This window comes from Heptranchias perlo, chromosome 22, assembly GCF_035084215.1.
Source record: "Heptranchias perlo isolate sHepPer1 chromosome 22, sHepPer1.hap1, whole genome shotgun sequence".
NCBI lineage: Eukaryota > Metazoa > Chordata > Chondrichthyes > Hexanchiformes > Hexanchidae > Heptranchias > Heptranchias perlo.
The window spans coordinates 13,923,986-13,941,165 of NC_090346.1; the positions used below are offsets into that span (position 1 = coordinate 13,923,986).

The 17,180-nt window shown below is 45.3% G+C and overlaps 1 protein-coding gene across 3 annotated transcripts in view; it reads right to left on the reverse strand.

Annotated features, from left to right (window-relative positions):
• mad1l1 (mitotic arrest deficient 1 like 1) overlaps nucleotides 1–17,180 on the reverse strand; it is a 730,635-nt gene that overhangs the window by 454,421 nt on the left and 259,034 nt on the right. For all 3 annotated transcript variants that reach the window (XM_068002947.1, XM_068002946.1, XM_068002948.1), the window contains one exon: nucleotides 13,436–13,492. In XM_068002947.1, coding sequence (XP_067859048.1) covers nucleotides 13,436–13,492 — 57 coding nt within the window. The remainder of the gene's footprint in view (nucleotides 1–13,435; nucleotides 13,493–17,180) is intronic.

Genomic DNA, 17,180 nt, shown 5'->3' on the forward strand with positions numbered 1-17,180 from the left:
CCTCACTAACACTTCTGTCACCTGCCCTTCCTTATTTCCAAAGAGGAGGTCAAGTTTTGCCCCCTCTCTAGTCGGGCCATCCACATACTGAATGAGAAATTCCTCCTGAATACACTCAACAAATTTCTCTCCATCCAAGCCCCTAATGCTATGGCTGTCCCAGTCAATGTTGGGAAAGTTAAAGTCCCCTACTATTACCACCCTATTTTTCTTGCAGCTGTCTGTAATCTCCTTACATATTTGCTCCTCAATTTCCCGTTGACTATTTGGGGGTCTGTAGTACAATCCTATCAAAGTGATCTCTCCCTTCTTATTTTTCAGTTCTACCCATATGGACTCAGTGGGCGAACCCTCGGATATATCCCCTCTCACTACTGCCGTGATGTTCTCCCTAATCAAGAACGCAACTCCCCCTCCTCTCTTACCTCCTGCTCTATCTTTCCTATAGCATCTGTACCCTGGAACATTGAGCTGCCAGTCCTGCCCCTCCCTTAGCCATGTTTCAGTAATAGCTATAACATCCCAGTCCCATGTACCCATCCATGCCCTGAGTTCATCTGCCTTGCCCATCAGACTTCTTGCATTGAAATAAATGCAGTTTAATCTAGACTTCCCTTGGTCTTTGCCCTGCTTTCTCAGACCATCTGTCCGGTCATGTTCTGTACACTCTCCCTTACTGCCTTTTGTTTCTGTCACCACTTTATTTCCCACTGACTTCCTGCATCGGTTCCCATCCCCCTGCCACATTAGTTTAAACCCTCCCCAACAGCACTGGCAAACACTCCCCCTAGGACATTGGTTCCAGTCCTGCCCAGATGCAGACCGTCCAATTTGTACTGGTCCCACCTCCCCCAGAACCGGTTCCAATGGCCCAGGAATTTGAATCCCTCCATCTTGCACCATCTCTCAAGCCACGTATTCATCTTAGCTATCCTGTCATTCCTACTCTGACTAACCCGTGGCACTGGTAGCAATCCTGAGATTACTACCTTTGAGGTCCTACTCTTTAGTTTAACTCCTAACTCCCTAAATTCAGCTTGTAGGACCTCATCCCGTTTTTTACCTATATCGTTGGTGCCTATATGCACCACGACAACTGGCTGTTCACCCTCCCCCTCCAGAATGTCCTGCAGCCGCTCCGAGACATCCTTGACCCTTGCACCAGGGAGGCAACATACCATCCTGGAGTCTCGGTTGCGTCCGCAGAAACGCCTGTCTATTCCCCTTACAATCGAGTTCCCTATCACTATAGCTCTGCCACTCTTTTTCCTGCCCTCCTGTGCAGCAGAGCCAGCCACGGTGCCATGAACCTGGCCACTGCCACCTTCCCCTGGTGAGCCATCTCCGCCAACAGTATCCAAAACGGTATACCTGTTTTGGAGGGAGATTACCGCAGGGGACCCCTGCACTGCCTTCCTACTCTTCCTCTGTCTGTTGGTCACCCATTCACTATCTCCCTCAGTAATTTTTATCTGCGGTGTGACCAACTCACTGAACGTGCTATCCACGACTTTCTCAGCATCGCGGATGCTCCAAAGTGAGTCCATCCGCAGCTCCAGAGCCGTCAAGCGGTCAAACAATAGCTGCAGCTGGACACACTTCCCGCAGGTGAAGGAATCAGGGATACAGGAAGGAGCCCTGAATTCCCACATCCCACAAGAGGAACATGACACGGCGCTGGGATCTCCTGCCATGACTTAACCCTTAAATTAGCTTAAGAACAACTACAATGTCAAGAGAAAAAAAAAGGAAAGAAAAACTACTTACCACTCCCTTTAAGGAGTTTACTCCTTTAAATTGTTCTCAATTTAGAGAATGTTAACTACACTAGGGACCTTGATTCACTAAAAAATAAACGCTACTTCCTATAAGACCTGCAGACCTTCCCTTTCCTTTTACTTCAGTTTCTGTCGATAAGTAGAAATACTCACCTGAACCTACTCACCAATCAGGTGCCTCCCCTGTGTCGCGTCCCGATCTGATTTCTGACGTCACTTCGAACTCGGTCGCAGCTCCGCTCGGCTCGGCTCCTCTCAGCTGTTCTCAGCGCTCTGAAATCCCGCCTTTTATCGGACGCTCCCTCCGCTCGGCTCGGCTCCTCTCAGCTGTTCTCAGCGCTCTGAAATCCCGCCTTTTATCGGACGCTCCCTCCGCTCGGCTCGGCTCCTCTCAGCTGTTCTCAGCGCTCTGAAATCCCGCCTTTTATCGGACGCTCCCTCCGCTCGGCTCGGCTCCTCTCAGCGCTCTGAAATCCCGCCTTTTATCGGACGCTCCCTCCGCTCGGCTCGGCTCCTCTCAGCTGTTCTCAGCGCTCTGAAATCCCGCCTTTTATCGGACGCTCCCTCCGCTCGGCTCGGCTCCTCTCAGCTGTTCTCAGCGCTCTGAAATCCCGCCTTTTATCGGACGCTCCCTCCGCTCGGCTCACCGATGTAACAAATTGTTCTGAGCTCGCACACACGACTGTTCATTAGATCCTTGACTCACGGAGATATCAGAAACGCCAGCTTTTCATACTTCACACGCAAACTAAATTTTTGCTGCAAAATCTGAGTATCTGAATTTTGTCAGTTTTTCAGTTTCCAAAACTTGGAATTTTAGAGACTTGGCAAGAAATGTTGAGACAGCCGGATTTGAGAGAGAAACTGGCTGCCGCATTACAACAGTGACTACACTTCATTGGTTGTAAAGTGCATTGGGAAGCTCTGAGGACTGACCCAAGAATTACATAGGGGAAAGTTTTAGCAACGGAGCAAGTTGGCACCCCTACGATTTACAGCAATCCATAAAAGTTGGCTCGATGAAGTTTTCCCATCAGTAGCTAGAAATCTCAATCTAAGATTCAATTGCTTCAAGGCAAAAATTATTTTTTGATGACTGAACTACTTTAACAGTCAAAACAGGAATTAAGAAAAGCATTTAAAAAGAAATTCAAAATCAAAAGCAAAATACTGCGGATGCTGGAAATCTGAAATAAAAACAGAAAATGCTGGAGAAGCTCAGCAAGTCAGGCAGCATCTGTGGAGAAAGAAACAGAGTTAACGTTTCAGGTCAAAGACCTTCATCAGAACTGGAAGATGTTAAAACAGTTAAAGTTTTTGAGCAAGTACAGAGCCAGGGAAAGGGGGGCGGGAGGGGAGGAAAGAACAAAAGGGAAGGTCTGTGATAGGGTGGAGGGCAGGAGTGATTAAATGACAAAAGGGATGATGTTGCAAGGCAAGGAAGGTGGTAATGGGGCAGGTTAAGAAACAAAAGATTGATCAGTAGCAGCAGAACCATTACCAGCACTAGCTGACCGAAAAAATGGGAGCAGTGGTTATGATCTGAAGTTATTGAAATTAATGTTGAGTCCGGAAGGTTGTAAAGTGTCTAAACGAAAGATGAGGTGCTGTTCCTCAAGCTTTCAAGAAATTCAAAAACCTTGCACGGTCTTTTATTCATGAAAGTGCTCACAGAAGCTCAGATACCAACTGCATGGATGAACACAGAATTTCAGAGATACCAGCCAATGCATTCAAATTGTATTATACAAGGAAGCTCAAAGTTGTGAACAGCCCACACATTATTCAGAAGAAGTGGGAGGAATAAAAGACTCCAAATATTGACCAGTACACTATGAAGGGGAGATGTCCTGAGAATGTCTGCATGATTTCCCATAGTCATTTTGCATTGTGTCAGCCATAGCTCATAGGCAGCACTCTCGCCTCTGAGTCAGAAGGTTGTGGGTTTAAGTCCCTCTCCAGAGATCTGAGCATATAATCTGGGCTGCCACTGCAGTGCAGTACTGAAGGAATGCTGCACTGCAAGAGGTGCCATCTTTTGGATGAGATGTTAAACCAAGGCCGCGACTGCCTTTTCAGTTGGATGTAAAAGATCCCATGGCACGATTCAAAGAACAGCACAGGAGATCTCCCTGGTCTCCTGGCCAATGTTTATCTCTCAACCAATATCACGAGAAAAAAAACCAGATTATCTGGTCATTATCGCACTGCTGTTTGTGGGACCGTGCTGTGCGCAAATTGGCTGCCGTGTTTCCTACGTTATAACAGTGACTACACTTCATTGGTTGTAAAGCGCTTTGGGAAGCTCCAAGGACTGACCCAAGCATTACACAGGGGGTAGTTTTAGCAACAGAGCAGAGCATTACATGGAGGAAGTTCCAGGGACTTACCTATACTTTACACAGAGAAAAGTTTTTGGCAAAACATACTGGCCTAGCAATTGGAACGAACTGCTGTCGTTTTATAAGTGTAAAACAGGCACCCATGGGTCTAAAATATGGCGGAAGTGAGCCATTCGCCATATTGGTGAGGTGTCCACTGCTTGCGCATGAAACTGGTGTTAGGCCCATTGCATATGCAAAGCGGAGGTTTAAGACCTGTTTCAGGCCCCTTTGCGAACTTGGACTGCGAATGACCACAGCATGCGCCATAGGTTAAAAGTTTTTTTACTCACCTTATTGTGGAGCCAGGAGGAGCGGGGGGGTTTCCGGCCACAACCTTTCCCGATTGCCTCCCGCTCCCCTGAACTCTCCCGAGACCCTTGACCAGCATCCAAGCCAGCCGATCTTGCTGCCTCCACACAACCAGCGAGCTGCGCCTGGGGCTGCGAATAGTGCCTGCAGCTCGATGGCACTATCCTAACGAGGCTGGCGGACAAATTTGCTGTGGTACTGCTGCCGGCCACATTAGGTGCATACAGTATGTGTTGCACCAGGATCACGCTCCGATTCGGGCACAATCCAATTTCAAGGCCATTGACTCTCAAAGAAAATCAATTCCAGTGCGATATCATTGGTCACCTAAGGCAAGGGGAGCCCATGATTTTAACCCAGCTGCCAGTGGCTGCTTTGCATCTACAATTAAAATGTATATCTGGCCAATACTAAAACAATATCAGAGAGATTTGGGTGTCCTTGTATAAGAAACACAGAAAGTTAGCATGCTGGTACAGCAAGCAATTAGGAAGACAAATGGCATGTTGGCCTTTATTGCAAGGGCGTTGCAGTACAAGAATAAGGAAGTCTTACTACAAACGTACAAGGCTTTGGTGAGACCTCACCTGGAGAACTGTGTACAGTTTTGGTCTTCTTATCTAAGAAAGGATATACTTGCCTCGGAGGCAATGCAACAAAGATTCACTAAATTGATTCCTGGGATGAGAGGGTTGTCCTATGAGGAGAGATTAAGTAGAATGGGCCTATACTCTCTGGAGTTTAGAAGAATGAGAGGTGATCTCATTGAAACATATAACATTCTGAGGGGGCTTGACAGGGTAGATACTGAGAGGTTGTTTCCCCTGGCTAATGAGTCTAGAACTAGGCAGCATAGTCGCAGGTTAAGGGGTCAGCCATTTAAGACTAGATGAGGAGGAATTTCTTCACTCAGAGGGTTGTGAATCTTTGGAATTCTTTATCCCAAATGGCAGTGGATGATGAGTCATTGAGTATATTCAATTCTGAGACAGATAGATTTTTGGAATCAAGGGATATGGGAATCGAGGGGGAAAGTGGAGTTGAGGCCAAAGATCAGCCATGATCTTATTGAATGGCGGAGCAGGCTTGAGGGGCCGTATAGCCTACTCCTGCTCCTATTTCTTATGTTCTTAATATCTAGATACTACCTATTGGCCGTACACAATATGGAGACAGTTGTGTTAAACCACTCTAAGTGCCTAGCAGTGAAGGAGTAAGACTGAAAGTACTTCCCTTCTTCTCGATTGACAGATAACAGAGAAAGTAAAAGACCTATCACATTTGATATTTATGGAGATGTTTAGCCACTGGAAGTAATGCTATCTATTGCAGATCACCACACAGCTTTGCTATTAGGATGAGATGTTCAAGTGTGCATGCTCCAGACGTTATAATGTCTGACACTGTGTTCTCTCTATCCATTTGAGTGGCTTTGCTGCATTACACTACACTGGATCTGATCACAGTCGACAGGTAGTTTATTCCAGCTGAGTTACAGCCACTGTTAAACTCCTGTTCAGTTCAATCGAGAAAAACTGATGTTGAAATGGAATGTCCCGCTCTGTCAGACCACACCAAACCCAGCAGACTTTCCATATCTAAGCAGTGACCACTACTCCTCTTCAAACATTAACTCACTTGTCCAGTTGAATTTCGGGTAAGAAAGTAATCCTGTAAATTTGCCTTTAAAAGACTCAAGTTACTTATTTACCTCACTCTCAGACACTGCAAACCACCTTCTTTGGACGATGTAATGACTGATAGGAGCAGCAAAACTCCAGCAAATGTTACTCCAATATATACAGTGGTTTTACAGAAGTATTTACAAAGTCAATTATCGCATCGTTACTCACCCATTGCATTTAACAATTAACAACCAATCACGGCATTATGCTCAACAAATGAGTTATGTACTAAGTCAGCACTCTGCAAAGGACTCAATGCTGAGACAAGTGGGAATCCCTGCAGAGAGAGGACATCCCCCATGTCATCCTCCCCCCACCGTCACTGTCATCTTCCTCCCCTTCCTCAGATATGGTGAAGTCTGTTGACTGTTCTGCATAGCAGCAGCTTGCAACTTGATTGAAGTCATGGGCTTCCCTTGCCTTAGGTGACTGGGATTAATTGAAACATGTAACAGTATCACAGTTGAGGACCCATTAGATATTGTGGCTAAGCCAGTACTGTGATTAATAGAGGACTGGCAGGAGTCATCATAACTACTATATTCTATAATGGGTTTTTGATGTCTGAGGATATAACACAAAATGAATCCCATAAGGCAGTCACTCGGAGGGTGTTCCCTTGCCTTCCTCCTTTCTTGCACGAAAATGCTCATGGCAAGGGTTTGGTCAAATGGGTCAGGCAGTGCCCTGTTGGGGCTCAGTGCATAAGTCAATCTGGATCAGTACCCATGCTGGAAACAAAACAACTGCTTCAGGCTGTGCCTGTTATCATGCAAGTGAGGGTTATAAGATCTTGACTAGTAATAAGAGACCTGGACAGTCTGGTCACTCATCGATGAACATCTGACTCCGAGCCCAACCCACATGTTGGGACAATTTGCGACCAATGCCGGAGGACGTTATGCAGGATCCAGAGGCCCTCGGACACCTTCTCCTTGTTGATGCAAGCCAACACTGAATATGAAATGTGGGAGAATCACAGTAGGTCCAAATGTTGTAACCCATTACTCACGGTGAAAAGTGTCATTAAAGTTGGATTTCTGCATGCCACACTAACATATAAGCAGGAATTGCATTAAATGAAATTGCAGAAAGACTACCTTTCATAGATGGAAGTACAGAGAGAAAAACGGGACTATAAAAATGGTTGTGTTAAAACGGAAACTCCAATTAAGCGAGTTGCAACTAAATGGATACGGCTGTACTTCAAATTCATTCCATCCTGTGTATTTGATTTTCAATTATTCTTGTACATTCGTCAGGTATAAAACCATAAACTCTTTCAGGTGGATTGGGCATCCTCCACAGTATTACAGGAGACCAAACTCATTTCACTCGAGACCTCTGTCAACTGTCTCGGACACGCATCGTTCAAACCCCATTAGCATGGCTTACTTCTGATGCTAGAATCTAACAGGCAAAAGAATAGCACTCAAAACACATCGCACTGGTCAATCCCTGTTGAATTCAGAAATATTACAGCAGGTCCGTCAGCATCTGAAACAGAAAAGATAGGTTAATGTTTCAGGTGAAGACCCTTAATCTGATGAAGGGATCTGCCCAAAATATTAACTCATCTTTTTTCATGCAGATGCCGACAGGGCTGCTGTGTATTCCCAGCATTTTCTGTTTTTATTAGATTTTCGACATTCTCAGTTTTTATTTTTTGTCACTACTCAGTCCCAAGCCTCCTCTTCATTTCGTTTTATACAAGTATTGAAAATTATAGCCACAAAATTGAAATTCAGGGTTCGGTAGTTAAAGCAGAACTTCAGTCTCGTCTCCTGAAGCCAAGACAGTCTCAATTCACAGCTGAGACCAGCTTGGTCACTTCTCCGTCATACCAATCCAATTTGAAACACAAAGCATTTTATTTGCTACGTGCTGAAACGTAACTTCCCAAAACAATCACCTGTCCAGTTATTCCTGACATCTGTTGTGGCCACCTGCTCAAACCATGTCAGGCAGTTAAGTTGTACTTAACTAGTTAGCGCATTTGGCTAAGGCAGTAGTTTCGATCAGTATCTTGCATCCTCCAGAGACCAGCTTTCAAATCTGGTCCATAAAGGAAGGAAATGGATTTTCTTTCACAGACAAGCTGTTACGAATCACAAGTGAATTAGATTCTAGCTTTTTCAACCTGGCCTACCGTGGGTGGCTATCCTTGATTGAAAATTTAATTCACTTTTGAGTGTCCTAGACTCAAAGCATTGTTCATCAGAATGTTTACTGATGCCATTTCATTAAAAACATGTCAACACAATCCCCATGGATTTTTTTTTAAAAGATAATCTTAAAATAGGCACAATCTTGCAATTTCGAAACAAAAGTCACAGCAAACATTCCAGAAGAACTGTCCAAGTAGTTGAGTTACTTTCAAATCTGAAACCTCTCTGCCTCGCCGATGGCTCAGCAAATTTATTCAGAGTGGCTGTGTCAAATGACAACAACAACTACGTTGAATAGCACCTAAAATAACGTAGAAAAACATCCCAAGGTGCTTCACAGAGGCGTAATAAAAAAAAATGGACACCGTGTCAAAAAAGGAGATATTAGGAGGGGTGATCAAAAGGTTGGTACACAGAGGTGGGTTTTGAGAAGGGTCTTAAAGAAGGGGACAGAGATATGGAGGTAGAGAGGCAGAGGGGTTTAAGGAAGCAATTCCAGATTGTGGGCCCGAGATGGCTGAAGACATGGCAATAGAACGGCAAAGAGATAAGGCCGCAAGCTCAGTTTGGAGTTGAATAGATGCTGAGATTGCGAATAGTCCGCTTCAGTCTCGGACTGTGGCTAGGGAGGGGTTGCAATCGGTCGCAAGGGTACAGAGTTTGTGGCGGGGGCCGAGGACAACGGAAGACATTGCAGCTCATCCAAGACTAGACAGCGGACAAACAGTTTCAAACCAAGAGGCAGTAGAGGGGTCGAGAGAGGTGGTGGAGAGGTAGAGCTGCATGTCGTCAGCGTACACATGGAAGCTGACCTCATATCTGCAGATGATGTCGCCAAGTGGCAGCATTTAGATGAGGAAGAGCGGAGGCCAAAGATAGATCCTTGGGAGACTCCAAAGATGATGATGAGGGGGTGGGAAGAGAAGGCATTGATGGAGATGTTCTTTTTGCAATTGGATAGATAAGTGTACAACTAAGCAAGGGGTTGTCCCACAGAACTGAACAACAGAGGAGAAGCATTCGAAGAGGGTGGTGTGGTCGACCGTGTCACTAATGTCCTTTAGGGAAGAAACCTGCCGCCCTTACCCGGTCTGGCCTATATGTGACTCCAGACCCACAGCAATGTGGTTGATTCTTAATTGCCCTCTGAAATGGCCTAGCAAGCCACTCAGTTGTAAAATCTCGCGAAAAAAAGTCACAATAAGAATAAAACCCCTCGGACCACCAAGCATCAGACCACTAGGCACCAGACACAACAAAGGCAAACCAGGCCCAGTCGACGCTGCAAAGTTCTCCTCACTAACATCTGGGGACTTGTGCCAAAATTGGGAGAGCTGTCCCACAGACTAGTCAAGCAACAGCCTGACATAGCCATACTCACAGAATCATACCTTTCAGCCAATGTCCCAGACTCTTCCATCATTGGGTATGTCCTGTCCCTCCGGCAGGACAGACCTACCAGAGGTGGAGGAACAGTAGTATACAGTCAGGAGGGAGTGGCCCTGGGAGTCCTCAACATTGAATCTGGACCCCATGAAACCTCATGGCATCAGGTCAAACATGGGCTAGGAAACCTCCTGCTGATTACCACCTACCGCCCTCCCGCGGCTGATGAATCAGTCCTCCTTCATGTTGAACACCACTTGGAGGAAGCACTGAGGGTAGCAAGGGCACAGAATGTACTCTGGGTGGGGGACTTCAACGTCCATCGCCAAGAGTGACTTGGTAGCACCACTACTGACTGAGCTGGCCGAGTCCTGAAGGACATAGCTGCCAGACTGGGCCTGCGGCAGGTGGTGAGCGAACCAACACGAGGGAAAAACTTAGTTGGCCTCGTCCTCACTAATCTACCTGTCGCAAATGCATCTGTCCATGACAGTATTGCTTCATCAATGATCTTCCCTCCATCACAGTCCTCGTGGAGACGAAGTCCCTTCTTCATACTGAGGACACCATCCAACGTGTTGTGTGGCATTACCACTGTGCTAAATGGGATAGATTCAGAACCGATCTAGCAGCTCAAAACTGGACATCCATGAGGTGCTGTGGGCCATCAGCAGCAGCAGAATTGTATTCCAGCACAATCTGTAACCTCATGGCCCGGCATATTCCCCATTCTACCATTACCAACAAGCCAGGGGATCAACCCTGGTTCAATGAGGAGTGTAGAAGTGCATGCCAGGGGCAGCACCGGGCAGACCTAAAAATGAGGTGCCAACCTGATGAAGCTACAACTCAGGACAACATGCATGCTAAACAGCGGAAGCAACATGCTATAGACAGAGCTAAGCGATTCCACAACCAACGGATCAGATCAAAGGTCTGCAGTCCTGCCACATCCAGTCGTGAATGGTGGTGGACAATTAAACAACTAACGGGAGGAGGAGGCTCTGTAAACATCCCCATCCTCAATGATGGCAGAGTCCAGCACGTGAGTGCAAAAGACAAGGCTGAATCGTTTGCCACCATATTCAGCCAGAAGTGCCGAGTGCATGATCCATCTCGGCCTCCTCCCGATATCCCCACCATCACAGAAGCCAGTCTTCAGCCAATTCGATTCACTCCATGTGATATCAAGAAACGGCTGAGTGCACTGGATGCAGCAACGGCTATGGGCCCCGACAATATCCCGGCTATAGTGCTGAAGGCTTGTGCTCCAGAACTAGCTGCGCCTCTAGCCAAACTGTTCCAGTGCAGCTACAACACTGGCATCTACCCGACAATGTGAAAATTGCCCAGGTATGTCCTGTCCACAAAAAGCAGGACAAATCCATTCCGGCCAATTACCGCCCCATCAGTCGACTCTCAATCATCAGTAAAGTGATGGAAGGTGTCGTCGACAGTGCTATCAAGTGGCACTTACTCACCAATACCTGCTCAACGATGCTCAGTTTGGGTTCCGCCAGAACCACTCGGTGCCAGACCTCATTACAGCCTTGGTCCAAACATGGACAAGAGAGCTGAATTCCAGGTGAGGTGAGAGTGACTGCCCTTGACATCAAGGCAGCATTTGACCGAGTGTGGCACCAAGGAGCCCGAGTAAAATTGAAGTCAATGGGAATCAGGGGGAAAACTCTCCAGTGGCTGAAGTCATTCCTAGCACAAAGGAAGATGGTAGTGGTTGTTGGAGGCCAATCATCTCAGCCCCAGGGCATTGGCGTAGGAGTTCCTCAGGGCAGTGTCCTAGGCCCAACCATCTTCAGCTGCTTCATCAATGATCTTCCCTCCATCATAAGGTCAGAAACGGGGATGTTTGCTGATGATTGCACAGTGTTCAGTTCCATTCGCAACCCCTCAAATAATGAAGCAGTCCGAGCCTGCATGCAGCAAGACCTGGACAACATCCAGGCTTGGGCTGATAAGTGGCAAGTAACATTCGCGCCAGACAAGTGCCAGGCAATGACCATCTCCAACAATAGAGAGTCTAACCATCTCCCTTTGACATTCAACGGCATTACCTTCGCCGAATCCCCCACCATCAACATCCTGGCGGTCACCATTGACCAGAAACTTAACTGGACCAGCCACATAAATACTGTGGCTACAAGAGCAGGTCAGAGGCTGGGTATTCTGCGGCGAGTGACTCACCTCCTGACTCCCCAAAGCCTCTCCACCATCTACAAGGCACAAGTCAGGAGTGTGATTGAATACTCTCCACTTGCTTGGATGAGTGCAGCTCCAACAACACTCAAGAAGCTCGACACCATCCAAGATAAAGCAGCCCGCTTGATTGGCACCCCATCCACCACCCTAAACATTCACTCCCTTCACCACCGGTGCACTGTGGCTGCAGTGTGTACCATCCACAGGATGCACTGCAGCAACTCGCCAAGGCTTCTTCGACAGCACCTCCCAAACCCGCGACCTCTACCACCTAGAAGGACAAGAGCAGCAGGCACATGGGAACACCACCACCTGCACATTCCCCTTCAAGTCACACACCATCCCGACTTGAAAATATATCGCCGTTCCTTCATCGTCGCCGGGACAAAATCCTGGAACTCCCTTCCTAACAGCACTGTGGGAGAACCTTCACCACACGGACTGCAGCGGTTCAAGGTGGCGGCTCACCACCACCTTCTCAATAGCAATTAGGGATGGGCAATGAATGCCGGCCTCGCCAGCAACGCCCCCATCCCATGAACGAATAAAAAAAAAGGCTGCAGAGAGGTCGAAGGAGATGAGGATGGATAATGTGCTACAGTCCCAGTCCCAAAGGATGACATTTGTGACTTTGGTTCGAACTGTTTCGGTGCTGTGGCGGGGCATGAAACCTGATTGGAGAGACACAGACCAAGAAGGTTCCATGTTCAATGCTTGATGGCTACTGAGCTCTCTGATGTCTACCAGGGTTGCAGTAAGGGCACTACCATTGGTCTCAGAATCTCTGAATTGGGAGGGGAATTTCATCCAGAACTCCTTCTCGTGATCATCATGCAGCGACTCCCGGAAGTGCATATGTGGGGGGAAAACAGAAGCTGGGGTGCTCCCAACGGTGTGTGCCTACTGACACTCACAGACATAAATGACAACCAATTGGGTTAGTACTGGAGGGCAACCAACACCAGAACCAAAGCTTAGCAAGGAGTCAAAGCCTTCAGAAGAAATGGGGAGGGAAGAAAATCGGTAAAAGAAAATAAACATTTTTTTAAAAATCTGATTAAAAGAAAATGTGAATTGGATCATTTTGTAAATTTGAGTAGCAACACTTTTATAACTGTTATTTTTTAAGCAGTAATTGCATTTCTGAAAGTAAGCAAACTGCACAACCCTGAAGCATACCAGTGATTAAAAGTAAACCCAGGATCAAATTTATTTTCATTTTTTTTAAAAACTGAATAAAATCAAAATAATCCATTTTATAATTCCCCGCTTGAAGGATTGTGGAGATTGTGATTAGGAAATGATGTGACTACATATTTAAAGTTTTTTCAAAATTGACATCAATTGCACTATGTCTCACAAAATGAATGACGTGTCACTAGCTCCACCCTCTCAGGCTGAATTCGAAGTCCTTCACTCAACCCCACCAGTTCCAATATGCAATGCAAGCTGCTTCCCCCTCTCGGGGCATTCAAACAGGCGCTGCGACTGTAAAAGCTGGTGCTTACTGTCTGCGCTTTTAGCTTGTGAATGCCAACATCCTCCAGGGCCTGCGACAGCTGGTCCTGAAAAAGAAGAAAAAAAGAAAATCCATCAGCATCACTAGTCTCATTATAGTGAGGGAAACCAGAATCACGAATATCAACCAAGCGTTAGCTGTGGAAAATTCTCTGAATAAGGGCTTTCGTCTCAAACTTTGGCAACTGCAGCATAAACTAAGACAGAGGTTTTGATACAATACAAAATTCGTTCTGCTTCTGTGGAGTTTGAATCATTTTAAATATTTTTTCCCTCCATCATTGAACCCCCTCTAGTTACCGTACATCACAGTATAGAACTTGACATACAAAATCCTCAGAACGATTCAAGCTCCAGCCCCTGCATTGGCTGTAAAGCTCTTTGGACGTCCTGAGGTGGTGAAAGGCGCTATATAAATGCATATCTATCTATAAGTCTATAATGCAGAAAATAATCAGGCCCCAGACAGGGAGGAACCAGCTTATTGGGTTTGTAAATGAGCAGCTATTAAAACACTACACTTTTCAGAATCCCTTACAGTGCTACAGCTCCATCTGAGTGCTGGTCCCTGCAGTTCTCACCCAGTGAACTCTGGCTCCTGCTGCATAAACTGAAAAGCATGAAGAACTGATGGATAATGATAAAACCTTCTGACATCTGATTGTTCGTTAGCAAGAACCAATCACATCATTAGCACAGGCCAATGAAGTCACTCAAAACATGGGTTTTTACACTATTTTTTCACTCTTCGAAAAGAAGGGAGTCTTCCCAGTGTCCAGATCAATATTTATCCTTCACCCAACATCACTAAAACAGAATACCTGATCATTTATCTCATTGCTGTCCGTGGGACCTTACTGCATGCAAATTGGATGCCATGTTTCCTACATTACAAAAGTGACTACACTTCAAAAGTACTTCACTGGCTGTAAAGCACTGGGATATTACATGGTCGTGAAAGGTGCCAGTTAATGCAAGTTCATTCGTCTTTTTGTTCAAAACCAGCACCCACCAAGTTTGCTGCCAGGCAAATGGCAGGAACCAAGGCTTCACAAGGTATCTCACTGTCAACAATCATTCTTCGGAGGTTATTTTTATTTTAAATTGAAGGTTATGCAACCCTATAAGGTACCCCTTCTCCCCACTCAGTTATTTTTTCCTTTAAAGGGCGATGTAATGAGGAACTGTCATGGGAAATTTTAAGGTATCTGAACTTCAAGATTCACAATCCCCCATTATGAAGAAACTCTGCCTCGAAGAGGAAAGCAATTCCAATTCATTTCAAAGAACGAATTTATGCCTGATTACTACACTTTGTTGCATTAAAGTGTTATGTGCCATTCGAAATTTCATTCACATTAAATTTAGGCTTTTGGGTATCCTCACCAAAGGGAAACAGCAAATGAGATAATTTGAGGAAAAATTGAAGGTCTTACATTGTAACCGAACCAGAAGAGTAATGAAGATCATGTATAAATGCTATGCATAAAAGTGAGATTTCCCATGAACAAAGTGAAAAGTTTTAATGCTGCACATATATTTATAAAAGAAACATAATGACTTTCAAGCTTATGAACTGAAGTACAGTCAACAATTTTATACACAATTAATACTTCACTTCTTTCCCCCGATTAGTATGATCTAAACAAATGGAATTATCTGTGTCCTTTAAGCAAGAATGCAGTTGTTAGCTGACATCCAATTATAGCTATCTGTCTGCAATATTTGAAATTATAGTGTCACCAACAGCATAGTTAGGGTATCCAGCTAATCACTCCATTCTGATTTATATTACTAGATTATAAATTTATACAGCGGTTTGGGGCCAAGGATTAATCATTAATGTCAAACAGACCTTTCCAGCACTTCATCATTCCAAGATCAGCCAGATACCCTAAAATACTGCTCATTGCAGTCTCTTTTTAATAAATAAAATATCCCATATATTTTGGACCGAAGACACACTTTAATAAGACAAACTATCAAACTGGTGACAACTGACATTGCACAGCTGCAATCAGGCTGCGTATTAACCACAATGTACAATGGTGCAAACACTTCTGTTTAAAAGTCCCAGTGCTGCCCATCAACTAAAGAGCATTGGCATTGTAGAATACTGCTTAAATAAAACTGACTGCCTAACAAAATCACTCTAGTTTATGACTACACAGAGTGTCAGCTGTGGCAGCACTCTCGCCTCTGAGTCAGTAGGTTGTGGGCTCAAGCACCACTCCAGGGGCATGAGCACAAATTCTAGGCTGACACTCCAGTGTAGTACCGAGGGAGTGCACCACTGTCGGAGGTGCCGTCTTTCAGATGAGACGTTAAACTGAGGCTCCGTCTGCCCTCTCAGGCGGACATAAAAGATCCCACAGCACTATTTTGAAGAAAAGCAGGGGAGTTCTCCCCAGTGTCCTGGCCAATGTTTATCCCTCAACGACCACCACAAAAAATAGATTATCTGGTCATTATTACATTGCTGTTTGCGGGACCTTGCTGTGTGCAAATTCGCTACCGCATTTCTTACATTACAACAGTGACTACACTTCAAAAGTACTTCATTGGCTGTAAAGCGCTTTGGGATGTCCTGAGGTTGTGTAATGGCGCTATATAAATGCAAGTCTTTCTTTCTTTCATGTGCTACAGGTACAGAAAAAAAAACATCCACTTCAAGCCCAACAGCAACAGTTAGGATTCTTCGAAATAACCTCCAAGAGTCAAACAGATAAATGAGAGCAACTTAGCCCAGCTTAATGTTGGACATAATCAGCCACGGGCAGTTTCAACATTTGGACCAAGCTGGAGTTACTGTTCGAGGAATAAGCAAGTTGGCTGTGAGAGCTCTGCGTGCTGGTACTTCCTGGTTCTTTCAAAATAAAATTTGAAAATAAGCACCGCAACAGCATTCTGTGTTAAATTAGGTCATGCCTCATACCAGCCTGACATTTTCGTTCCACAAAAGGGAAATAAACTCTCCCTGTAATCAATTGCAAGTATATCAATGCCTCAAACCTATCAATGAGGAAGCAGACATGACTACACACAGAGGTCTAGTTAGTAAGTACAATGAAAACATGGAACACAGTAGAATTTTCACTCTAAAAGGACCAATATAACAAAGATAAACAATTTAGGTTCCTCCCCCATTTGTTGCCCATCAGCTGACATCAGTAATGCGCCATCTTTAGAAGGCAGAACCAACCTGGTTAGGATCGAGGGCATCAATTATTGCAGTTTAATCTAATCACCAAGTTACAGCCATAGATTTGAAACTGGAGTATGTAGCAGCAACTACCCCAAAGCAGTTCACAGAATCATAGCACCGAAGGAGGCTATTCGGCTCATCGTGTCTGTGCCGGCTCTTTGAAAGAGCTACCCAATTAGTCCCACTCCCCGGCTCCTATAGAATCATACAGTACAGAAGGAGGCCATTCGCAACTGATTCTTTCAGGGGGATTGTCCTCTGCAGGCTGCTAATAACATATAATAGTCTACCAGCCTGTAACATCCTGCACTCAGCAAAGATGTGCCCAAAGTCACAGGGCCCAAAAAAACAAACAACTGAAGAGCCGCATCATAATTTTTATTTTCTGAATTTTGTGCTCTTCAAGTCAAATCATTAGTGCTGGGAAATGAAAAACCTCCTGTGCCATAAACTTCCCAAGCTACAGGAAGGAAGCTGCATTTAGCCTAGGAGACTCTAAACTCTTTGCATTTTTTTATTGCAAAACGGTA